Source organism: Balaenoptera acutorostrata, chromosome X, assembly GCF_949987535.1.
Source record: "Balaenoptera acutorostrata chromosome X, mBalAcu1.1, whole genome shotgun sequence".
NCBI lineage: Eukaryota > Metazoa > Chordata > Mammalia > Artiodactyla > Balaenopteridae > Balaenoptera > Balaenoptera acutorostrata.
This window is the reverse complement of record NC_080085.1, coordinates 32,042,208-32,069,536: the sequence shown is the minus strand read 5'-3', so window position 1 is coordinate 32,069,536 and position 27,329 is coordinate 32,042,208. Positions and strand designations below refer to the sequence as shown.

The 27,329-nt window shown below is 35.4% G+C and overlaps 1 protein-coding gene across 1 annotated transcript in view; it reads right to left on the bottom strand.

Annotated features, from left to right (window-relative positions):
* Positions 1 to 25,414, bottom strand: part of CFAP47 (cilia and flagella associated protein 47) — a gene marked incomplete at its 5' end in the record, with an annotated part of 301,208 nt that extends 275,794 nt beyond the window's left edge. Inside the window, 3 exon segments of the mRNA XM_057537629.1 lie at positions 13,428 to 13,620; positions 18,606 to 18,669; positions 25,206 to 25,414. Coding sequence (XP_057393612.1) covers positions 13,428 to 13,620; positions 18,606 to 18,669; positions 25,206 to 25,414 — 466 coding nt within the window.
* Positions 25,415 to 27,329: the final 1,915 nt, after the last annotated feature.

The window sequence follows — 27,329 nt, the reverse complement described above, 5'->3', positions numbered from 1 at the left end:
ATTTTGAGAGATACACTTTCAGGATTTTGAGAGATACATTATCATGTATTCACCATCACATTTCCATACAGAAAAGTTTCATCACTTCCAAAATTCCCATGTGCATTTTAGAGTCAACTTATTGACATCTACAAAAAAAAGTGTCGTAGGATGTTCACTGGGGTTACATTGAATCTACAGATCATTTTGACATCTTAACGATATTGAGTCTTCCAATACCACATGCATGGTGTATTTCTCTATCTAGTTATCTTTGATTTCTTTCATCAGTGTTTCATAACATTCAGCACATATATTCTACACATATTTTGTTAGGTTTACACTTAAGAATGTAATGGCGTTATGATAAATTATATATATGTATATATATAGATAGATAATTTCAAATTCCAATTGTTTACTGCCATTACATAGAAATAGAATTTATTTTTGTATACTGATCATATATCCATCCTACAACCTTGATAAACACTTACACTAGTTTAGGAGCTTTTCTGTAGATTCTTTGGGATCTTCTACTTGATTGTCATGTCAAATTCCAGCCTCTTTCCCAGGGGGAGAGGTGGGGTTTTTTGTTTTTAAGGGTTTTTTGAAGCTGCAATGAGCTTTCACCAGGGTCCTAAGGATGACAGTATGTGTTGCTCTTCTCCCCACAGATGAACACTTGTTCTACAGGGAATATAGGAATCTGGGCAAATTGCCTGCCCCTCCCCCCAGGTCTGCGCTACAGGGAGCACATTCTCCTGACTCACTCCAGTCCTTTCTGTGAGCAACCAGGGAGGTTTGCGGAGTAAAAACCTTCAAGAGGATGCAGACTCTCCCTTTAACTCTGGCCCCCAGAGACTTAATGCTCTCTCATCAGAGTACACTAGGTTTCTACCAATTCACCAACCACCTTAAATCTTCTTCTCGGCACCTAGCCGTCTCTACCACAAGAAGAAAATTGCTATCATCCCACTTCTTCCTGTAAGCACCTACTCCTCCTTGGACTTTGGGCCACTTTATTGCCCTCCAGCTTCAGCTTTCTAGGGGAGCTTAAAAAAAACTGAGAATTTGCTTTGTATGGCTTTTGCTGTCACTCTTATTTTAGGGGTGGGAGCAAAGCTCTTTCCAGTCTTCTACCTCCCTGAGTGGAAACCAGCAGCACCTATTTTTGGTCATCCCATCATAACCCTGGAACTGCTTTGATATTACTTGTCAAACAATTGTTGGCATGGACTGTTGCTGCTCAAAGTGTGAATAGGTTGGCCATAATTCTCCAGGACAATATTGGGAAAAGGTAAGAACCAAACTTCAAAGCTCTTCTCCTGTCTCTGATCCCATGCCTGTATCCTGTCATTCATACACAAGGCTGCTGACAAGCCCCCATTACACTGTACCACAGTCTTAGGAATGCCAAGGATTTTCTCTGCTTTTATGTTAGTTCCTTTGATCTAAGCTACTCTCTCTTCTCTACTCCCACAAAGATGTTGCTCTCCAAAGTGTGCTCTGTGAATCAGCAGCACCTTCATCAACTGAAAGCTTGTTGGAAATGAGGACTTTCAGGCCCCACTCAACACCTACTGAAACATAAAAACAGTTTAACAAAATCTCCGAGCGATTTATATTCACATTACTGTCTGAGAAGTGTTGATCTAGGGTTGTTTTTCAGCGAGAGAACCAGTGGTCTAATCTGGTCCCCATTTGTCAGGAACCAGAAAAGTCAAGTGATGTTTCACAGATGTTTTAAAATTCTAATTTGGAAGTTATATTTTTATCTGTTTTTCAATTATATCACTCCAAATATTCAGAAATATTAAAATATTAATAAAAATGCTGGTCCTAATATTATTATGAATTAGAGATATGGCTGTTACACATAAAACTGAATCATTTTATATACTGAAGGAATAAGTACATTCACTTATTTTTATGAATATCATAATTATTATATAAATATTTTAGGTATTATAATAGTACATTTTTATAATGGCTTTATTAATATGTAATTCACATATCATAAATTTTACCCAATTCAATTGTCCAGTCCATTGTTGTTTATTATGTTTACAGAGTTGTGCAATCATCACTACTATATAATTTTAGAATATTTTTATGAACACATAAAGAAATCCCAAACATATTGGCTGTCACTTCCCATTTCCTTCTTCCCTCATCCCCTGGAAAAAATTAATCTACTTTCTGTCACTATGATTTGTCTATTCTGGACATGTCATAGAAATGGAGTCATAAAATATGTATCCTCTTCTGTTCTGGCTTCTTTCATTTAGCGTAATGTTTTCAAGGTTAAAGGCTGTAGCATGTATCAGTGCTTCATTCCTTTTTATGGCTGAATAATATTTCACTTTATGAACATACATATTTTGTTTATCCATTCATGAGTTTATGGGTATTTGGGTGGTTTCTACTTTTTGACTATTATAAATAACACTGCTATAGACACTTATATAGGAGTTTCTGTGTGAACATGTTTTCAATTATCTTGAGTATAAACCAATGAGTGAAACTGCTAGAAGATAATGTTAATCTACTTTTAATATTTCGAAAAAATTACTAAACTGTATTCCAAAGTGGTTGCACTGTTTTCCGATCTATCTAGCAATGTATAAGGTTCTCATTTCTATAAATCCTTACCAATACTTGTTATAATATGACTTCCTTTCTTTTTTTTTTTAATAGTTTAAGTCATAGTAGTTGGTGACAAGTGCTATCTCACTGTGGCTTTCCTTTGCATTTCCCTAATGACTAATTACATAGAGCATCTTTTCATGTGCTCATTCGCCATTTACTTACCTTCTAATTTTTAAAATGTCTATTCAAATCCTTTGCCCATTTTTTAATTGTTATGTTTTTTTATTGTTGAGTTTTAAACGTTTTTTTATATATTCTTGTTAAAATCATTGCTACATATATGATTTTGCTATTGCTGTGTCCTTTGAAATGTTCATCTTTTTCCTTTATATTCTATTAATATGGTGTATCACATTGATTGGTATTTACACGCTAAACCAATCTTTCATTCCTGAGATATATTTCATCCAGTAATTTTGTTTTATTCTTTTTAAATGTTGCTGGATCCTGTTGGCTAGTATTTTTGAGGATTTCTGTGCCTATATTCATAACAGATAACACAGGACATTTTAAATTATTTTTTAAAAGACTTTGGAAATGCTACGTAATATATGCTTTAATGTAGAAGTCATCTTGCTTCTAAAGGCAGTTGATTTATTAGGATATGTGAACTCTAAATAATTATCAGGTCAGCCACATGAGATTGAGATAATGTATATAATACTTGGTAGAACCTCCATATAAGTACATCACTAAACTAGAAAGAAAGTGAAGGCTCTTCTGTACCAGGGTGATAATTACTATGGAGAAGACTGATTAGAAATACTGGGTTGTCCAAAAAGTTCTTGGCCAACCCAATACAAGAAGGTGTAAGAAAACAATTTACCAAATGTAAGAAAGAAATTATAGCAGCTACATATAACAGAACAGACACAAATGATTAATAATATTATGCTAATATATTTTAAAAATTTAGATGATATTCATTAATTTCATAAAGTGAGTTATAAACTCTCACTCAGTGGAAAATAGAAAATAAGAATAATCTTACTATAATTAAAGAATTGATTTAGTTATTTAATCATCCCTTTTGAAATAATAGGCCCAGATGGTTTTACCAGTAAATTCTACAAAATTTAAGAAACAACCAATTTCACTATTATAGAGACCCTTACAAAAGAGGGACCCTTCTTCAAGTAATCAGAGATTTACACACAAAAAACTAAAATGTACAGAAAATATTTACAAATTATCACTTGTAAACTGAAGCAAAAAACTAAAATATTAGTAAACTAATTCTAGAAAGGTATTAAAAAAAGATTAGCTATCATGGCAAAATTGAATTTGTGCCAGGACTGCAAGTTTAGTTTACATTTAAAAATCAATTTAACTTACCATATTAAAATGCATAGATACATATCTATCTAGCTATCTCTCCAGATAATTCTATAGTATTCATTATAAAAATTCCTACAAAACTAAGGAGAGGATATAAATTCCAGAACACAATGAACATAATCTGCAAAATAATCCTACAGTAAATATCACAGTTACTGATGAAATGTGGAATATACTCTAAGATTAAATATGAAGAAGATCAGATATAATACAAGATTATCTATGCTAATAGAAGGTTAGAAAAAGTCTCTTCATGGCTCAGTTTCAACCAATATCTTACACTTCAAAAGGAGTACAAAAAATACGTCATATGCCAAATTTACAAAGGAAATGCTTTAGAACAGCTTTCACAGTCTTGAACACCTCACCTACTTTGAGAATATAAAAAGTCTAAAGCCGAAGAAATCAATTCACTTATAGGGGACGAGTTATCAGGCTGATCTCATTTTTCAAAGCTGTTTTGCAGGCATAACACAATGGAGTACCATCCATAGAGTTCAGAGAAAAATAAAGAGTGATTCCCAAGTCTGATTCTCAGTCAAGATGCCATTCACATGTAAATAAAATGAAGATGTTTACAAAGAGAACTCAGAGACTAGAGCCCCTGAAATGATAATTAGAAAGACAAAATAATTATGAAATCCAACCATCCAACAGCTGAGTCAAAAATAATTAAAAATGGAGAACTCTGGTAAAATGACACACAGTCGAACACTGATAGAGTGGATATGCGTGTTACAAGCATTGACAATGTAGGTATAATAAATCTAACAAAATGATGATACTCAGGGAGGAAGGTGAGAGGAAATGAGAGTAATAATTACCTCACTTGTCAGAGCAATGACTATCAATGCTATGTAAAATCAAAACAGATAGCAACAAAACAAAACGAAGAAAACCTCAGAACTCAATGTTATTCATAAATTTCTTCTTTTAAAGTTGAGGTATATTTTGGGAAATATTATTTCCTGTGGTGGACAAGTATTTACATTATATGGTACTTCTGCACTATTTAATCTTATTCCTTGTTTCTGTATTTGCACACATTAGTTTTTAACCTTCACTGTTCAGTAGAACCACCTGAAGAGCTTTGAAAAGCTACACATGTACAGGCAACACGTCAAAAAATTCCATTTCAATTGGCCTGAGGTGGCGGCATCAGAATTTTCTTTTAATTCCCCAGGTGATTCCAATGGGAATCCAGATTTGAAAATCCACTGCTGTGGATGAAAAAGAAAACAAGATATCTCTCTGAAAAGCTGAAAAGAATTAGCAAGAACTGCACAGATCTAAGTTACTGAAGAATTAATATTTTGAAGAAACAGCATTACACAATGCTACTTAACATGAGCCTTGGAGTCAAACCACTTAGATTCAAATCCCAGCCACAACCTCACCTAGGAAAATATGTTAACCTCTCTGCTTTGGTATTTATTTTTTTTAATTAAATAACAGTAATAACAGTTACCTGATCAAGTTGCTTGTTTTGAAGATTAAATAAACAAATATATGTGAAATTCTTAGACCTTTAATTGGCATATCACAAATGTGGGCTATTATTATTATTAATCATGGTTTTGTCAAGTGTCCAATTAGAACTGTGGTCCACTACATTGAAGAGAAGATGCTAGCTGAATCTATTTTTCATTTTGTCCTATTTTAAACATGTTTTCCTTCCACAAGGCTGAAAATCCCTTACTAGCTATTTTATAAAGAGTCTTGTCTCCCTCCCTTCAAAGAGATGAACAATATTTGTGAATCTTTTTAGAGCATTTTGAAAAAAGCTAAATATTAGAAGAATTCTTATCAGATACCTAATGTCTGGGACTGTCTGAAGGTCACTTTAATGTTACAGCCAAAATTATGAAATACTGAAAAAAAAAGATACGAACTTTCCCCTAATGAATTATCTATACCATAACTGAGCATTACGGAAAAGGATGGTTGGCTGTCTGCCTCATTCCTTAACTTCCTGTTACAGTGATATCACAAGCACTGGTCCTTCTTGGACCATCAGAAATGGTAACTGACAGTTTGTCCTGATCATGGGGCTAGGAACAGAAGATGACTGAATGGGAAATCACTGGAGTGGAAACACTGGTAAAACAGTTGGTGAATTGATGTGTATCTACTTATGTACTTGTTCTGTATTTTAAAAATGCTAAATTACTTGTGTATTTTATATATTACATATATATACACATATATACATATATATGTGTATATATACTGTTTATGATTCTATTTCTTTAACTATTTTTTCAGTTCAGTGAGCAACTAAGGGCTCCAATCACAAAGATAATAGGGTTTTAGTTAATCAACTTGTGAAGATGTTGGGAGTGACAAAAAAATTCTCACCTGCCACCTAAGAGACTAGATTTATTTCCAAGGCCCAGGCAGCTAACTTCTTTCTACTAGAATATAACTGCAATGTTAGAAGGGATTTGGGCTTTTTTGTTCTCTGCTGCATCTTTAATCCCCAGAACTGTGCTGGGCATATAAATTGGTGTTTAATAAATATTTGCTAAACAAGTAATATTTTTAGTTGCTGCTGTTCTTGTTAGAGTTTTAAAAAATGAATTATCACAGTAAACTCACATAAAGATTAACTTAATTTTTTCAAGTTATTTTATAGTCTGTTTTTATACTTAATACTTTTTCATACATTTAGAATTCATTTATAGTATATAGTATATAGTACAGAGTTAACTTTACCTTAATTACAAAATGTCAGCCAACTGATCTAGCACTATTTACCAAATGAACTAATATATTTATTATGGATTTTGAAATGTCACATCCATATTAAATTCTATAATATGCTTTCATTGATCTGAGTCCCCTATTGTGCTGACTACAATTATGAATATTCCTATGATTCTTTTTTAATATTTTTAATATTAGTCATTGAATATTTTTTGTCATATGTTTCCTTTAACATTTTCTCTGTATTATTTTTTCCAAATTTTGTTATTACAATGCCAACCTTGGAAACCTAGCAAGCGAATAAACCATCTAATTTTAGAAGAACACAGTTGTGGACAGGGGTAAGAGGATCTTATATTATCACATACTAAAGTATAATAAAAAGAAAAAGTTGAAGAAAAAGTATTACAAATTGAAAATACTGAATTCACAACACCATTAGTCACTAAGGAATGCAATTGACACCCAAATAAAACACTACTTCACACACACCTAATGACTATAGTTAAAAAAACAGTCACCAGTGTTGTTGAGGATGTGTACAAACTGGAACCTTTACACATTGATGGTGGGAAAGTAAAATTGTACCGGCACTTTAGAAAACTGTTTAGAAATTTATCAAAATGTTAAACATTCAGTTATCATATGGTCCAGAGATTCCACTCCTATGTCATTCTCAAGTAAAATGAAAACATATGTCCACAAAAACCTTTACATGAATGTTCATGGCAGCATTATTTATAACAGCCAAAAAGTAGAGACAATCCAACTATTCATCAAATGATAAATGGATAAACACAATGTGGTACAGGCATATGATGGAATATTATTTGTAAATGTCTGAACCTGGAATAAGTGAAAAAAATCAGCCTCAAAGATATTTATTATATGATTCCATTTACATGAAATATCCAGAATAGGTAAATCCATAGAGATGAGGTAGACTGGTGTTTTCCTGGTGCTGGGGGAGTGAGAAGTGACTGCTAATAGAAACATCCCGTACCCACTGGGGGACAATGAAAATGTTCTAAAATTAGATTGTGATGATGGTTGCACAAATCTATCAAAATACTGAAAACTATTAAGTCATATACTGTAAATGGATGAATTTTATCGTATTGGAATTATATCTCGATAAATTATTAAAAATACACTTACCATATGATTCAGAAACTCCAATCCTAGATACTTACCTCAGAGAAACAGAAACATATGTCTATAAAAGACTAGTATATAAATGTTTGTAGAGGTTTTCTTCATAATAGCCACAAAATGGAAGCAATATATATGTCTATCATTTAGCTAAGGAATAAAGAAATTATAAAATATATATAATAAATTAAAGAACACTCACTGAAGTCAAAAAATTCAAGACCAACAACTCTCCTCGCCCCAAAAAGAAAAAAAAACGTTCTCTCTCTGTGCTGTGATTTATCAACCCTTTTACATTTTTAAGGGACCTGATGCTAATTTCATGGCTCTTGACATTTAAGACCTCGGTCAATACTGAGTCAGTCAATACTGACTCAACACTGAGTCAGACAAATCAGTACTCAGTTACAGGATTACAGTTTCTACTGCCACAATGGAGAAAGAGTTAAGCTGTAAACTATTAGCAGATATATTTTAATACTGATTATTTAAACAAAGTAAATGTTAGGGGATAATGGTTGTTAACCTCTGCTCTTAAAAATATGTGCTCATATCTATTTACAAATGTAAAATCGTTCTGAGACCAATTCCAACATGAATGTGTGTGCATGTTGGGGAGGAGGGTTCCCACACCAGCAAGCAATGCTCAGGACACCAGCTGGGTGTCCTATAATTCAACTCAATTCTGACACTATCAGAATTGAGGTAGAATCATATTCCACAGGTAAAATGCTCAGACCCACAGGACTGCCCTCTACTTCACAGGCCAATCGCAAGTCCAGGTTAACACTGATTCTTCTGACCAACAGATTGAAGATTCCAAGGACTCCCTCCGTGCACTTCAGATGCCAGTCACATGTCCAGATTGTTACCTGTACTTCTGACCAACTAGCTATAAATCAGAGGTTCCCATGACCTCCTTCCTCTTTGGATTCAGTTTATTAGCTAGAGCAATCACAGATTTCAGGGAAAATTTACTTATGTTTATCAGTTTATTATAAAAGGACATGATAAAGAATACAAATGAACATCCAGATGGAAAAGGTGCACAGGGCAAGGTATATGGGAAGGGGGGCAGAGTTTCCTTGCCCTCTCCAGTGCACTACTCTCTCCATATCTCAACATATGTATTCACCAACCCAGAAGTTCTCTGAACCCTGTCCTTCCGAATTTTTATGGAGGTTTCATTACATAGGCATGAATAATTAAATCACTGGGCTTATATTCAAAATATATAAAAAATTCATACAGCTCAATGGCAAAACACCCCCTAAACAACCCCACTGAAAAATGGGCAGAAGATGTAAACAGACATTTTTCCAAAGAAGGCATACAGGTGGCTAACAGGTACATGAAAAGATGCTCAACATCTCCAATCATCAGGGAAATACAAATCGAAATCACAATGAGATATGGCCTCACACCTATTAGAATGGCTATTATCAAAAAGACAAGAAATAACAAGTGTTGGCGAGGATGTGGAGAAAAGGGAACCCTTGTGCACTGTTGGTGGGAATGTAAATTGGTGCAACGACTATGTAAAACAGTATGGAGCTTCCTCAAAAATCTAAAAAGAGAGCTACCATACAATCCAGCAAGTCCAATTCTGAGTATTTATCTGAAGAAAATGAAAACACTAATTTGAAAAGATATACGAGTCCCCATGTTCACTGCAGCATTATTTATAATATCCAAAACATGGGAACAACCTAGATGTCCATTAATGGATAAATGGATAAATCAATAGATAAATAGATAAATACTAAAGAAATTGTGGTATACATACATACATACATACACACACACACACACACACACAATGGAATGTTATTCAGCCATAAAAAAAGTGAAATCTTTCCATTTGTCACAACATGGATGGACCTTGAGGACATTATGCTAAGTAAAATAAGTCAGACAGAGAAAGACAAATACCATATGATCTCTCTTCTATGTAGAATCTAAAGCAACAACAACAAAAACCAAGCTCATGGAAACAGAAAACAGACTGGTGATTACAAGAGGTAGGGGGTACGAAGGTAAAAGAAATGGCTGAACAGTTTTTCGTTTTGCTTTGTTTAAATAAAGTGAATAAAATTTTTTAAAAAATTCTAATGACAGAAATGTGTCAGTTATAAATCAATGTTACCTCAATAAACTAAAAAAAATTTTTTAATAAATAAATTAAAGGAAAAAAATAATCATAAATAAGGAATGTATCAGCCCTGTCCTAAGTGAGGTAGAGGTGCTGATAGCAAGACCTCAGCAGATACGCAATATGCAAACAACCTGTCATGTTGGTTCCAACGCTAAACTCACAAGAGTTTCTGAGAAATCCGTTATCAACGAAAAATTCTTTATTTGTTGCCCCATCAGGTTGATCAAGGACACACTGTCCTTAAGGTTGACTCTACAAGCTGCCATCTGATCAGTTTACCCAAAAAGTGTGTAATCGAGGCCCACTATCTATTCTCTGCAATGTTTCTCCTTCACTATTGAAGGATAATTTCAGAGTACAGAATTATAGGTTAGTTTTCCCTCAACACTTTAAATATTTCACTCCACTCTCTTCCTGAATGCATGATTTCTGAGGAGAAGTTGGATATAATTCTTATCTTTGTCTGTCTACAGATAAGGCGTTTTTTTTCCCTGTCTTCTTTCAAGATTCTTTCTTTATCTTTGATTTTCTGCAGTTTGAATATAATATGCTTCGGTATAAAGGTTTTGGGGCATTTATCCTGATTGGTATTCTCTGAGCTTCCCGGATCTGTGGTGTGATGTCTGACATTAATTTGGAGAAGTTCTCAGTCATTATTACTTCAAAGGAATTGTTGTTTAAAGAAGGGACTTCTTTTTCAAATGTAACTGGTAAATAAATACCATTCTGTGAACAATTTAAAAGCACTAATTGCTTTTTGCGATACTATGGGCTAATTGCTTCATACTTTAGAGTGCGTCAGAATCACATGGAGGGTTTACTAAAACACAGATTGCTAGGCCCCATCCTCAGAGTTTCTTAATCAACAGGTGTGAAGTGCAGCTCTATCCATCTACCCTGCACAACACCACTGCACCAAGCTGTAACCATGGTGAGACTTTACCAATGGAGAGGGATGAGTGGAGTAAGTGTCAATGTTGAGAAGTAAAAATCCGGGGCACTGAGTATGACTTTTTCTCAGCCCAAGTTAACCTAAGCAAAGCCCTTCAGAGAGCTTCTCCTCATGGACCGCCACAGTTATTAACCATGCAGACCTGTACTCAGGTACATACTGAACACGGAAAGTGCCTCTTTCTAACTCAACCATTCGACCCGATCCCTACATTGGTACTAGCAGGTACAAACTAGTAAGCTAATATACACTCAATTGTCTGAAATAGGGTAGAGAAATATATAAAACCTGAGTGTGCCCCTTTATTCACTCATTTTTTCATTCATTTATTTATTTACTCAAACAATATTTGATATCTGTTATTTTCCAGGCACTTTTCTGAGACTACAGCAGCAAACAACAAAACAGAATAGATTGTTCCTGTTAAGAAGCTCACATTCTACAGGAGAAGGCAGGGTATAAATATGACTGGGGATCAACACTATTGAGAAAAATAAGCAAGAAAGAGAAGGACTGAAGGATGCACTAATTTAGAGAGGGTACTGGGAAAGCTTCTCAGATAATGTGATATTTGAGCAGGGTCTTGAGTGAAGTGGGAAAATGAATCGTGAAGATATCCAAGAAAATGAAGCTCCAAGCAGAGGGAATAGGAAGTGCAAGGGCTTTGCAAAGGCATGAGACACAGTGTTTTAAAAAGCAGAAAATAGGCCAGTGCCCATAATGCATTATTCTAAAAAATGCAGCAAACTCTGTGAAAACAACTTGTGTACATCATTTTGTTGGTAAAAAATAGAACCATAATAATTTTACAACAAAAGAACATATTCATTTCTAATATATGTACATATTGTATAACACTCTGGTTAAAGTGTTATTCCTCAGTAATCAAACTACTTATTAACACCTTGTTTTACATCTTTGAATGGGCCAAATACATGTTTATAAGATTTGAATCTTATTAAATTACAGTTTCAAGGCAAATTGCTTGATATTATCAGCATGTCAATTAGAAGGTAATAAAATATTCCATGTTTACTGTTCTCTAATACCAATATATCAATATATGTCTTTCAATCTTGATGTCACTATGTTTGCTAAACTAATGCCTTTAAGTTAGGAGCAACTGTAATTCAAAGTCTCATTTTAAATCATACTTTTAATCTTCCCATTACTTCTAAAGTTTAGATTAAACTCTGAGGGTTCTGTATAAAAAATAAAACATAACCCACTCTGAACATGACAGGTTTGTATGTACTTGGAAGAGGGTAGCTGAATGGAAGCCAAAGAAACAACCAACGTGCACATGTCCTCTTCTCAATACAAGCAATGCTTATGATGAAGAAAAAAATGCACAGCTATACTAGCCAATTGGAACTATTTCAAAGAATGTAAGGCTCTCAGGGTAGAAATTTATAAAGCCTCATTCCTCAGTGACAGAACCAGGGAGTGCCCTCCTGAACACTGGAGCAGGTCTATCTATGATCACCCGCTTGTCTTGGGCTTGGTATATGGACTTAATATGACCTACCCCCTCAAAATTCACACTTAGTGATTACCAACATGACTGTCACAATGACATGTAAGGTGTTTTCTAGTTAATTTTCACTTGGTCTCTACTAATTATGTACAAGGTTTCAGCAGTGTCACCTAAATTTAGTACTTTATAAAGCTGAAAATGCCAGCAGTGTTAAGGCGATCTTTCATTTGTAGAGCATCTCTACTTAATTTTTACCATTTATTCTTCAAAATAAATTGAAGAAGCATCTTTTAGCATTTCCGTTTTACATGTGTTGGGGCCCAGGGCAGGCTGCCCCAAAATGTGCCTCAATGGCATATTGATTATTTTGAATTCAAGTTACTTACGAAACAGCCAATGCAAGAGGGACATTTTGACCCTCCTCTTTGTGTCCCTGAAAGTAGGAGATGAATCTATCACGTGAAAGGTGCACTCCCTGCATCTGAAGGCAGAAGGACACCCTTATCACCAGAGACAGGGAATTCGGGCAGAGATACCTGTATAAACGAAACATTACTTCTTTAACTGACTACCCCAAGCCCAAACTCTGCTTAGATTCTTCACTAATGAAGCACCCAAAGCCTAAGTTTCTTTGTCCTGCCAATTCATCACCAATTTCTCTGTTTAAAAAGTATAAAAGCTGCCTGCTTTGGCCACTTCTTAGGTCCAATTTTTAATGGGACCGCCATACGCATGAATTAAAATGTGTTTCTTTTTCTCCTGTTAATCTGTCTTGGGTTAATTTTATTATTAGTCCAGCCACAAGAATTCAAGACAGGTAGAGGGGGAAATTTCCCCCTCCCTGACACATGTAAGGAAACTGATCTTGAAAATGTTATAGGACATCCTACTTGTAGAACAGAGTAAATGCTGTAGTCAGGTCTAGAATCTCTGGATTCTGTGTTTGGTTCTGTGGTTCCTTCTATATTGTCAGACTACAATTTGTGATAATTTATTTAAAGAAAAAAATTTCTCACCTCTGGGACAGTTTTTCCAAATAACATGTCAGCTGTTCTCATAATTTGTGTTCATCCAACTAAGCAGAATCCTTTCAGGATTAGAATACATGTTGCTGGATGCAAAACAAGGATTGACTTTTGGTGAATTTTGCACATGTACGGGGGGCAGATTATTGATGCTATGTGGTACAACTCGGTATAGTACCAGAGCCTAAAATTTGGGTAAGAGGGAGAGAAAGAAATGTTACTAGACCTGAATGGCAAAATAAAAACTAGTATTTAAAGAGTAAATACTACCAAGCAATTCTCTGGCACCAGCTAGATGTCCTACAATTCAACTCAACTCTGACACTATCTACACAGAGGTTGTATCAGAGTCCACAGGTTAAGAGCTCTGTCCCACAAGACTGTCCTCCACTTCAGATGTCAATCACAAGCCCAGGTTGCTACCTGTGCTTCTGACCAATGGGCTATCTGTTGGAGGTTCCAACGACCCCTTCCTTGGGTTCAATTAATTTGTTAGAACAGCTCACAGAACTCAGGAAACCCTTTTACTCATTAGATTACTGGTTTATTACAAAGGAAACTAAAAGATAGGAATTAACAGCCAGATGAAGAGATACATAGGGTGAGGTCCTGAACAAAGGAGCTTCTCTCCTCGTGGAGTTTGCGACCCAGCACGGTGGCTTGTGGAAGCATTCTGGTTGGATAGTTTCTGAACCCCCCTCCTTTGGGGTTTTATGGGGGGCTTCATTACACAGGAATGATTAAATAATTAGACATTGGGGACTGATTCAACCTCCAGCTCCTATTCCCTCCCTGGAAATCAGGACATGGGAGTGAAAGTTCCCAATGCTCTACTCTTGGTTGGTTCCCCTGGCAACCAGCTCCCATCCTTAGGTGCTCTCCAAAAGTCACTTCATTAACGTAAACCTAGTTGTGGTGGAAAGGTGCTTCTTATGAATAACAAGATATCCATTTCAACTTTATGGCTCTGAAGGGATTTCAGGAACTGAGGACAAAACACCAAATATTATAACAAAAGATGCTCCCATTGCTCTTATCACTCAGGAAATCCCAAGGGTTTTGGGAGCTATAAGCCAGGAACCATGGATGAAGACCAAATATGTATGAGAAATATACATATTTGGACCAAATATATATGAGAAATATATATATTTGGACCAAATATATATGAGAAATATATATATTTGGACCAAATATATATGAGAAATATATATATTTGGTCAGACCAAATATATTTCTTATAAATCATAATATTGCATTACCTAATTAAAAAATTAACTGATTGGAGGACAATTTTTTTCAAGTGCCATTTCATTAAAAACACAAGGATTGGGGCTTCCCTGGTGGTGCAGTGGTTAAGAATCTGCCTGCCAATGCAGGGGACACGGGTTCGAGCCCTGGTCTGGGAAGATCCCACATGCCGCGGAGCAACTAGGCCCGTGAGCCACAACTACTGAGCCTGCGCGTCTGGAGCCTGTGCTCCGCGACAAGAGAGGCCGCGATAGTGAGAGGCCCGCGCACCGCGATGAAGAGTGGCCCCCGCTTGCCACAACTAGAGAAAGCCCTCGCACAGAAACGAAGACCCAACACAGCCAAAAATAAATAAATAAATTAATTAAATTAAAAAAAAAAAAAATTGGTGCAGCCACTATGAAAACCTCCAGTATGGAGGTTCCTCAAAAAACTAAAAATAAAGTTGTCATATGATCCAGCAATCCCACTCCTGGGCATATACCCAGACAAAACTATAATTTGAAAAGATACATGCACCCCAATGTCCATTGCAGCACTACTTACAATAGCCAAGACATGGAAACAACCTAAATGTCCATTGAAAGATGAATGGATAAACAAGACGTGGGATATATATACAATGGGATATTAGTCAGCCATTAAAATGAATGAAATAATGCCATTTGCAGCAGCATGGATGGAACTAGAAATTATCATGCTAAGTGAAGTAAGTCAGAAAGAGAAAGACAAATATGATATGATATCACTTATATGTGGAATCTAAAATACGACACAGGGCTTTCCTGGTGGCACAGTGGTTAAGAATCTGCCTACCAATGCAGAGGACACGGGTTCGAGCCCTGGTCCGGGAAGATCCCACATGCCACAGAGCAACTAAGCCCGTGCACCACAACTATTGAGCCTGAGCTCTAGAGCCCGCAAACCACAATTACTAAAGCTTGTGCGCCTAGACCCTGTGCTCTGCAACAAGAGAAGCCACCACAATGAGAAGCCCGCGCACTGCAACAAAGAGTAGCCCCCCCGCTCGCCACAACTAGAGAAAGCCTGCAAGCAGCAACGAACACCCAGGGCAGCCAAAAATAAATAAATAAATTTATTTAAAAAAAAAAATAAAATACAACACAAATGAACATATCTACGAAACAGAAACAGACTCACAGACATAGAGAACAGACCTGTGGTTGCCAAGAGGGATGGGGTGGGGGAGGGAAGGATTGGGAGTTTGGGATTAGTAGATGTAAACTATTATATACAGGATGGATAAACAACAAGGTCCTACTGTATAGCACAGGGAACTATATTCAATATCCTGTGATAAGCCATAATGGAAAAGAATATGAAAAAGTATATACATATATATACATATATATACATATATATGTATGCAACTGAGTCACTTTGCTGCACAACACAGATTAATGCAACATTGTAAATCAACTATATTTCAGTAAAAAAATTTTTTAGAAAATAATAACTTTCATATGAAAAAGTAATGTTAAAAAAACACCAAACTGAATTCTGTCTAGAGTAATCGCTTAGAAACTTGTGCCGTTAACTTCTATTAAGATCTTATTTTCTAAAGCAAAATACAGTCTTTTCCTTATGTGAAAAGTGAGTGGGGTTGAATAGATGATCTTTGGGTTCATTTCCAGTTTATTTATTATTTTTAATTTGTATTGGAGTATAGTTGCTTTACAATATTGTGTTAGTTTACACAGTACAGCAAAGTGAATCAGCTATACGTATACATATATCCCCTCTTTTTTGGATTTCCTTCTCATTTAGGTCATCACAGAGCACTGTGTAGAGTTCCCTGTGCTGTAGGTTCTCATTAGTTATCTATTTTATACATAGTATCAAGAGTATATATGTCAATCCCAATCTCCCCATTCATCCCACCCCCTTCAATAAAATTTTTTAAAAATAAAAATAAAAGACACACTTGACAAATACTGGTTTTCTGGCATTCTTATAACAACATTTATTTCTAATAGAACAGATTTTTAAAATATTCTATTTCGTGAATTAATATCACAAGAATCAGTTTTCAGTATGCCACTAATGGTTATCACACTGGAATAATTTAAGAAAACATTTTGGCATATGAAAGCCATAGATCATAATTTATTTAAATTAATAATAATAATCTACTATGCATCATGTAATACACATTTTATTATTTTGGTGTATGAACAATTTGTTTAAAAATCAATGAGTCCAACAGAATGGGAATGGTCCCATAAACAACGGTATCTCTTTGTAATTAAAAGTGATGTTTGTGAAGAGTTTTTAACAAAACAGGGAAATGTTTATGCTAAGTTAAAAAAGCAGGATTAAAATATGTTTAGAAGGGAATCTCAACTAAGAAATAAATATGCATAAAATTGACTTGAAGGAAATACAGTAAAATGTTAACCGAAGTTAAAAAAAAATCAATGGAATTAGAAAGTAACAGTTATAGCAGTCTTATGTGATATCCTACTTTACAGTTTCAATGAAGGGTACATGATGTTTATATTCTGCTTCTATTTTGAGTTTTATATTATGGAAAATACAAATCAAAAAAGTTTATTTTTCAATGAAAATCACATCATAAAAATGATTACTGGTTATAAACAAATGAAATTATATAAAAGGATGTTAGGTACTATATTAGTCTGCTCAGGCTGTCATAACAGAATACCATAGGCTGGGTAACTTAAACAACAGAAATTTATTTTCTCACAGTTTTGGAGGTAAGAAGTCCAAGAACAAGCAAGGTGCCAGCCAATTCAGTTTCTGGTGAGACCTCTCTTCCTAAGAAGACAGCTTAGGGTCCCACCCTTATGACATCTTTAACCATAATTACATCCTAAAGGTCCTATCTCCAAATACAGTCATAATGGGGGTTAGGGCTTCAACAAGTGAATTCTAGGGAGACACAATTCATTCTATAACAGGCACAAAAGACAGGAAACATTAAGCATATTATTTCAAATATAGCAATATAAAATTTATTGTAAAATGTAACACCCAATTTATATATATTTTTAATAATAGAAGACACATGGCATTGTTATGGTCTGAAATATGTACCTCCAAAAGTCATATGTTAAAAACCTAACCCTCAGTATTCCAGAATGTAACTGTATTTGGAGTTAAGGCCTTTAAAGAGGTGATTAAGGTAAAATGAAGCCCTGAGAGTGGGCCCTAATCCAATCTGACTGGTGTCCTTATAAGAAGATGGAGTTTAGACACACAGAGAGACACCAGGGGGGTGTGCACACATAAGAAAGACCATGTAAGGACACAGAGAGAAGGCGGCCATCTGCAAGCCAAGCCACAGGCCTCAGAAGAGAACCAATCTGCAGACACCCTGATCTTGCACTTCCAGCCTCCAGAACTGTGAGAAAATAAATTTCTGTTGTTTAAGGCTGCCAGTCTGTGGTATTTTGTTATGGTTGTTCTAGCAAACTAATACAGGTATTATGGAATAAATGCCTTAAAGTTATTTTTAAGACTTTATAGTTTAATATTATACATAATGTTCAATGTATGACATTCATAGTACATACCCCACCTTTCTCCAACTTGACCCTCTCTCACTGGAATCTCTCCTAGAATGCAAATCCTTTACCTTTTCTTCTTTTACCCCTAATTTTTATATTTCACAAAATTTTCCTGTTTTATGACTGTCCTGAGATCCAATTTCAAAGTTTTATTTCTTTCACCACATAAGCTCAAAAACGAAAGCTCTGTGAGTGACAATGTTAATAAATAAATGTTTAATGAACATTGGCCACATTCCATGTTATCAATGACCCTGGGTGTTAGAGATGCCAGATGAATGAGATGTGCTTCCTGTCCTCAGCATGCTTAAAAATTAGTGGGGTACACAGACTCATGAATAAGTCAGTGGTGTTGAAAATAATTTACATAGTTATACACAGCTGTGCTGTTTTCCTTAACAGAATCTTCCTCATTCTCCCACCCAGACTGGCTGTAGAGGAACAGGGGGAAATGTAGACTTGGATCTTCACATATCTTAGTCTCTTCTAACCTGAACAGTCTCTTTACAGTAACTCTGTTCTTTGGGATAAATAGTCAAAATGGGATAAATAGTCAAAATTTCAGACCTTCCCATCCCCCCAACAAGATGGCATCTGGGCATCTTTGGGATAAATAGTCAAAATTTCAGACCTTCCCATCCCCCCAACAAGATGGCATCTGGGAAGAGGTAGATTTATTTTCTACTAAACAAAGCTTCAACTTCAGGTTTCCTCACTTTCATGAGCCTCTTCTAAAGCTATGTATGTAATTTTTGTATTTAGAATTTGATATTATTTTATAAAGAAGGGATCTCCAAATTGTGTAAGGCCTCTCAGAACATGGATCAGCCCTGCAGTGGGCTTTCATGAGGTAGGGGAGACGGGCTCTTGTGTCTGTACATGCATCTGTCACTACTTTTCTGGATCCTCAGTCTCTTTGGCAATGCCCCCTCTCTACCTGGAGCCTACTGACAGGTTGCCATCTGCTACTGAGGCCTGAGATAGGGATCTTGAGTCTCTCCTCTTAGTCCCACCCAGGACCAAGAGGGTCTCATAACTGACTCAGCCACTTCCCAGTGGTCATATCTTTTTCATTAATGCCGTGGCTGCAGAGCCAGCCATCTCCTACTCTTCTACCTATTCAATGGAGTCCCTCTCATTTCGTCAGGCTCCACAACAGACTGCCTGGGTCTTAACTCAGTCACCTTCAGTGACTTTGAAACTCCTACATCCCTTCCAACCACAAGAAACTTAAGCCAGTTTTGGCTATTGACATGACAGTGAGAGCCTAAGACACAAAGAAAAAATATTTTGTTCAGTACCATGTCTAATTTTTAAGACCACAGTATTGCTAGGGACAGAAAAATTCTGATCTGGAAATTTAAAAAAAAATGAACACCGAAACTTTGATTTGCATTCCTACTATAAGTGCCCTCTTCTTACCCTTCATCCCCATTCCTGCTAAAGAAGCTGAACATCTCTGGCCAACTATGGAGTAAATTCCACATGAAAAGAAACATATAAAAATATGATATTTCAAAATATATTAACCACATTACATAAATAACTACAAGTAACAAACGCTATTTTAGTGGTACAGGAGCATGGATAATGGAGTAATAAGGCTGCCTATGGATGTGGAGAGTTCCAGTGGACAAGGATACTGCAAATGTAGGCAGAGGAAGTGGTATAAATTTACCAACACTCCCCTAACACTTTTTTTTTTATATGAACAAAACTTTTATTTAAAAATTTTTTTAACACCTTTACTGGAGTATAATTGCTTTACAATGGTGTGTTAGTTTCTGCTGTATAACAAAGTGAATCAGCTATATGTATACATATATCCTCATATCCCCTCCCTCTTCTGTCTCCCTCCCACCCTCCTTATCCCACTCCTCTAGGTGGTCACAAAGCACCAAGCTGATCTCCCTGTGCTATGCAGCTGCTCCCCACTAGCTATCTATTTTACATTTGGTAATGTATATATGTACATGCTACTCTCTCACTTCATCCCAGATTACCATTCCCCCTCACCATGTCCTCAAGTCCATTCTCTACGTCTGCATATTTATTCCTGTCCTGCCCCTAGGTTCATCAGAACCATTTATTTATTTACTTACTTTTTTAGATTCCATATATATGTGTTAGCATACAGTATTTGTTTTTCTCTTTCTGACTTACTTCACTCTATATCACAGACTCTAGGTCCATCCACCTCACGACAAATAACTCAATTTCGTTTCTTTTTATGGCTGAATAATGTTCCATTGTATATATGTGCCACATCTTCTTTATCCATTCATCTGTTGATGGACACTTAGGTTGTTTCCATTTCCTGGCTATTGTAAATAGTGCTGCAATGAATACTGTGGTCCATGACTCTTTTTGAATTATGGTTCTCTCAGGGTACATGCCCAGTAGTGGGATTGCGAGGTCATATGGTAGTTCTATTTTTAGTTTCTTAAGGAACCTCCATACTGTTCTCCATAGTGGCTGTATCAATTTACAATCCCAGCAACAGTGCAACAGGGTTCCTTTTCTCTACACCCTCTCCAGCATTTATTGTTTGTAGACTTCTTGATGATAGCCATTCATCAGGGTGTGAGGTGATACCTCACTGTAGTTTTGATTTGCATTTCTCTAATGATTAGTGATGTTGAGCATCCTTTCATGTGTTTGGTGGCAATCTGTATATCTTCTTTGGAGAAATGTCTATTTAGATCTTCCACCCATTTTTGGATTGGGTTGGTTTTTTTTTTTGATATTGAGCTGCATGAGCTGCTTCTGTATTTTGGAGATTAATCCTTTCTCAGTTGCTTCGTTTGCAAATATTTTCTCCCATTCTGAGGGTTGTCTTTTCATCTTATGGTTTCCTTTGCTGTGCAAAAGCTTTTAAGTTTCATTAGGTTCCATTTGTTTATTCTTGTTTTTATTTCCATTTCTCTAGGAGGTGGGTCAAAAAGGATCTTGCTGTGATTTCTGTCATAGAGAGTTCTGCCTATGTTTTCCTCTAAGAGTTTTATAGTGTCTGGCCTTACATTTAGGTCTTGAATCCATTTTGAGTTTATTTTTGTGTATGGTGTTAGGAAGTATTCTAATTTCATTTTTTTACAAGTAGCTATCCAGTTTTCCCAGCACGACTTATTGAAGAGGCTCTCTTTTCTCCACTGCATATTCTTGTGTCCTTTATCAAAGATAAGGTGACCGTATGTGCGTGGGTTTATCTCTGGGCTTTCTATCCTGTTCCACTGATCTGTATTTCTGTTTTTGTGCCAGTACCATACTGTCTTGATTACTGTAGCTTTGTAGTATAGTCTGAAGTCAGGGAGCCTGATTCCTCCAGCTCCGTTTTTCTTTCTCAAGACTGCTTTGGCTATTTGGAGTCTTTTGTGTTTCCATACAAATTGTGAAATTTTTTGTTCTACTTCTGTGAAAAATGCCATTCGCAGTTTCATAGGGATTGCATTGAATCTGTAGATTGCTTTGGGTAGTAGAGTCATTTTCACAAGGTTGATTCTTCCAATCCAAGAACATGGTATAGCTCTCCATCTGTTTGTATCATCTTTAATTTCTTTCATCAGTGTCTTATAGTTTTCTGCATACAGGTCTTTTGTTTCCTTAGGTAGGTTTATTCCTAGGTATATTATTCTTTTGGTTGCAGTGGTAAATGGGAGTGTTTCCTTAATTTCTCTTTCAGATTTTCATCATTAGTGCATAGGAATGAAAGAGATTTTTGTGCATTAATTTTGTATCCTGCTACTTTACCAAATTCATTGATTAGCTCTGGTAGTTTTCTGGTAGCAGCCTTAGGATATTCTATGTATAGTATCATGCGCTCTGCAAACAGTGACAGCTTTCTTTTTTCTGGTTTGGATTCCTTTATTTTGTTTTCTTCTCTGATCGCTGTGGCTAAAACTTACAAAACTATGCTGAATAATAATGGTGAGAGTGAGCATCCTTGTCTTCCTCCTGATTTTAGAGGAAATGGTTTCAGTTTTTCACCATTGAGAACGATGTTGGCTGTGGGTTTGTCACATATGGGCTGTATTATGTTGAGGTAAGTTCCCTCTATTCCTACTTTCTGGAGCGTTTTTATCATAAATGGGTGTTGAATTTTGTTGAAAGCTTTTTCTGCATCTATTGAGATTATCATATGGTTTTTATCCTTCAGTTTGTTAATATGGTGTATCACCTTGATTGATTTGCATATATTGAAGAATCCCTGTATTCCTGGGATAAACCCCACTTGATTATGGTGTATGATCTTTTTAATGTGATGTTGGATTCTGTTTGCTAGTATTTCGTTGAGGATTTTTGCATCTATGTTCATCAGTGATATTGGTCTGTAGTTTTCTTTTTTTTTGTGACATCTTTGGTTTTGGTGTCAGGGTGATGGTGGCCTCGTAGAATGAGTTTGGGAGTGTTCCTCCCTCTGCTATATTTTGGAAGTCTTTGAGAAGGATAAGTGTTACCTCTTCTCTAAATGTTTGATAGAATTGGCCTGTGAAGCCATCTGGTCCTGGGCTTTTGTTTGTTGGAAGATTTTTAATCACAGTTTCAATTCCAGTGCTTGTGATTGGTCTGTTTTTATTTTCTATTTCTTCATGCTTCTGTCAAGGAACATTGTGCTTTTCTAAGACTTTGTTCATTTCTTCCAGGTTGTCCATTTTACTGGCATATAGTTGCTTGTAGTAATCTCTCATGATCCTTTGTATTTCTGCAGTGTCAGTTATTACTTCTCTGTTTTCATTTCTAATCCTGTTGATTTTATTCTTCTCCCTTTTTTTCTTGATGAGTCTGACTAATGGTTTATCAATTTTGTTTATCTTCTCAAAGAACCAGCTTTTAGTTTTATTGATCTTTGCTATCGTTTCCTTCATTTATTTCTGATCTGATCTTTATGATTTTTTTCCTTCTAACTGTGGGATTTTTTTGTTCTTCTTTCTCTAATTGCTTTAGCTGTAAGGTTAGGTTGTTTATTTGAGATGTTTCTTGTTTCTTGAGGTAGGATTGTATTGCTATAAACTTCCCTCTTAGAACTGCTTTTGCTGCATCCCATAGGTTTGGGGTCATCGTGTTTTCATTGTCATTTGTTTCTAGGTATTTTTTGATTTCCTCTTTGATTTCTTCAGTGATCTCTTGGTTATTTAGTAGCGTATTGTCTAACCTCCATGTGTTTGTGTTTTTTACAGTTGTTTTCCTGTAATTGATATCTAGTCTCATAGTGCTGTGGTCGGAAAAGATACTTGATACGATTTCAATTTTTTTTAATTTACCAAGACTTGATTTGTGACCCAAGATACGATCTATCCTGGAGAATGTTCCATGAGCACTTGAGAAGAAAATGTATTCTATTATTTTTGGATGGAATGTCCTATAAATATCAATTAAGTCCATCTTGTTTAATGTATCATTTAAAGCTTGTGTTTCCTTATTTATTTTCATTTTGGATGATCTGTCCATTGGTGAAAGTGGGGTGTTAAAGCCCCCTACTATGATTGTGTGACTGTCAATTTCCCTTTTTATGGCTGTTAGCATTTGCCTTATGTATTGAAGTTCTCCTATGTTGGGTGCATAAATATTTACAATTGTTATATCTTCTTCTTGGATTGATCCCTTGATCATTATGTAGTATCCTTCTCTGTCTCCTGTAATAGTCTTTATTTTAAAGTCTATTTTGTCTGATATGAGAACTGCTACTCCAGCTTTCTTTTGATTTCCATTTGCATGGAATATCTTTTTCCATCCCAACACTTTCAATCTGTATGTGTCCCTAGGTCTGAAGTGGGTCTCTTGTAGACAGCATATATATGGGTCTTCTTTTTGTATCCATTCAGCCAGTCTATGTCTTTTGGTTGGAGCATTTATTCCATTTACATTTGAGGTAATTATCGATATGTATGTTCCTATTACCACTTTCTTAATTGTTTTGGGTTTCTTCTTGTAGGTTTTTTCCTTCTCTTGTGTTTCCTGCCTAAAGAAGTTCCTGGGGCTTCCCTGGTGGCGCAGTGGTTGAGAATCTGCCTGCCAATGCAGGGGACACGGGTTCGAGCCCTGGTCTGGGAAGATCCCACATGCCGCAGAGCAGCTGGGCCCGTGAGCCACAAATACTGAGCCTGCGCGTCTGGAGCCTGTGCTCCGCGACAAGAGAGGCCACGACAGTGAGAGGCCTGCGCACCGCAATGAAGAGTGGCCCCCGCTCGCCGCAACTAGAGAAAGCCCACGCACAGAGGCGAAGACCCAACACAGCCAAAAATAAATAAATAAACAAATAAATTAAAAAAAAAAAAAAAAAAAAAAAAAAAAAAGAAGTTCCTTTCCCCTGACACTTTTAATGAACATTATTTTCCTATTTCTTGGTCAATTGCCATTTAATGTCTTCAGAGGAACACAGACATTATGATGACAAGTATTTTTCCAGTATTTTCTATCAACCATTTTTGGAAAATTTCATATGCTTATTATTTGAATATTAAAACACTTTAATATGCAGACTAAAAGTTCACAGTATCCAGGACTTGAGATTATACTAACAGTAATCTGAGGAATAAATTTATTGGTTTCATCCCTTTTTTAACTCAATAGATTTCTATATTTGTCTTACCTGAAGATTCTCAAAATGAGTTCATGGACCACAAGTATCAGTATCACTGCAAACTTGTTATAAATGTAAATTAGCATCATATTCTCTGTGACGAAGAACCAGTAACCTGTTTACCACACCATCACAATGATTTGGATGCATGATAAAGTTTGGGAATGACTGCCTTAGATTATAAATTCAATAGGTCATAAAATGCTTATTTTCTATTATTTCTCTAAGGTACATATTACAGGGTTACGTATATTGTATAAACTTAGTAAATATTTTATAAAAAGACAAATAATATCAAAGCCTGTCTATCTATCTACCCACCCATCTACTTACTTATCTATCCATCCATGCCACAGTTACATTTTTAAATTAGTACATCCATGCTCTTACCTGAGAAAGTCACGAAGTGAAGAATGTTGCAAATGAAGTTGAATCACCCTTTCAGTGTAATCCACAGGTAAAGACTGACTTGAAGTAATTCCAGGTGGCATTTTTCCACTCAAGTGGAGCATCGCATCATAAATGGTCTTATTATATTTGGAAAAGCCATTCTGTCTGGAAAATTTTTTGGGTAATGGAGCTGATGAGTAGAATTGTATTTTATTTTATACACATCCCTATGGGAAAACAATTTTAAAATTAAAAACGTCTCACAATGTTATAGAAAAAAAAAAACTATTCTCAATGACTAAATAAAATTCTATTTAAAATCAAAGAAGAAATTACAAAATTCACTTCATTTACCTATTTGTTAGTAAAAATTAGATTTTTTTTATAACCTCAGAGCTTTCCATTATCTTGTTTTAAGCACACATCATTATCTAATGTTGCAACTGTCAAGTCCAAAAGATTGGATTGTGATTAGAAAATGTTAAGTGCTTTGGAAAAACAGAATAAGGGTTAAATTCTGGACTCATTACCTACCAACTGTGTGAGTATAATGAGTTTATTTAAACTTAATGAACTCAATTTTGTACACCATAAATTGGAGATAATAATGCCTATAATAATTTGCAAGATGGATTTCAAACGTTCATCATACATATATCAGTATATACAAATTTATATATATTTTCTCAATATTTATACTTTAATAGTCAGAACGGCACATGCTGCACACTGGCTGCATGAGTGGGGATTCTCATTTTAAAGATAAAGTCCAGAAATCTATTGTTTCCACATATTTTTCTGTTCTTTAAATAACACAATATAATCTCTATTTACTGATATCTCCCATACCAAGTTGTGACGCATGTTAATTTTTAAATGGAGTAAAAAATTCCAACTAATTCTTGCTGCCTACAGTTTATCAAATATCTAATACTACACTGCTTATTTGTTTGCTAACAATGAGATTCACAAATGCATCACTCGCTTAGACTGAGAAATAAAAAGTGCCCAAGGAGCCATTGTGAATGGCAGTTCTCCAGTTTAGTAGCTAGTAGGTCTGTATAGCATATACAAGAGAAAGTACAAGTAAGGGTTTGACTACCATTCCTCAAACCCTTGCTCTGCCACTTACTCTGTGACTTTATGGAAGTTACTTGACCTTTCTTTCCTCAACCTCCTGAAAAGTAATGTACATAATAAACCTAGTATATCCTGAAGTTACCAACAAATCAACCAAATATTTCATGGAGAAAATTAGCACCATCATAGGCTTTAAAATAGTTCTACAAAAAATTATGAAAAAGATAAATGGTCTAAACAGAATTAAAACATAACCAATGACCAAGTAAAAGGAAAAAAAAAAGCAATAAGATGAGTGAAAATGGAAAGAAACAATAAACACTATAAACAGACACACAGAGGCTCCATTTATTATAGTTGTAAGACACAGATTTTAAATTAAGTGCACGTACTATGTTTAAAATTGAGAATTTTGTCACTGAACTATAAATTATATCAAAAATGACTAAATGGAAAATTTTCAAATAAACAAATCCAGTCAGTAAAATTAAGAGAGCAATGGATGAGTTTAATAGCAGATTAAGTCAAGTGAAGAGCAAAGTAATGCACTGAAATACAGGTCATAGGAAAGTATCCATACTGCAATATAGAGGGACAAAAAGATGGGAAATAGAGAAGAGTGAGCAAGAAGAGGAGCCCAAAAGAATGGAGCAGTCATATAATTTGAAAAGATACAGAGTGAGAACTTTCCAAAACTGACAATAAAAAAATCAAACCACAGATGAAAGAATCACTATGAACCCCAATAAGAATAACTACAAAGAAAACTTACCTAGGCACTTCAGAGTAAAGCTGTTGAAAACCAAATATAAAAAGAAACTCTTAAAAGTGATCCCCTCCTCCCAAAAAGAAAACACCTTCAAAGCAGTAAAAATTAGAATTTCAGATGACTTCTTAACACAAACAGTAGAATACAGGAAAAAAATTATATATTTTAAATATGCTTAAAGAAAATAACTGCCAGCCTCGAATCCTATACCAAACAAAATTATACAATTAGAATAAAGGTGAAAAAAATACAGCTATTTTCAGAAACAAAATACA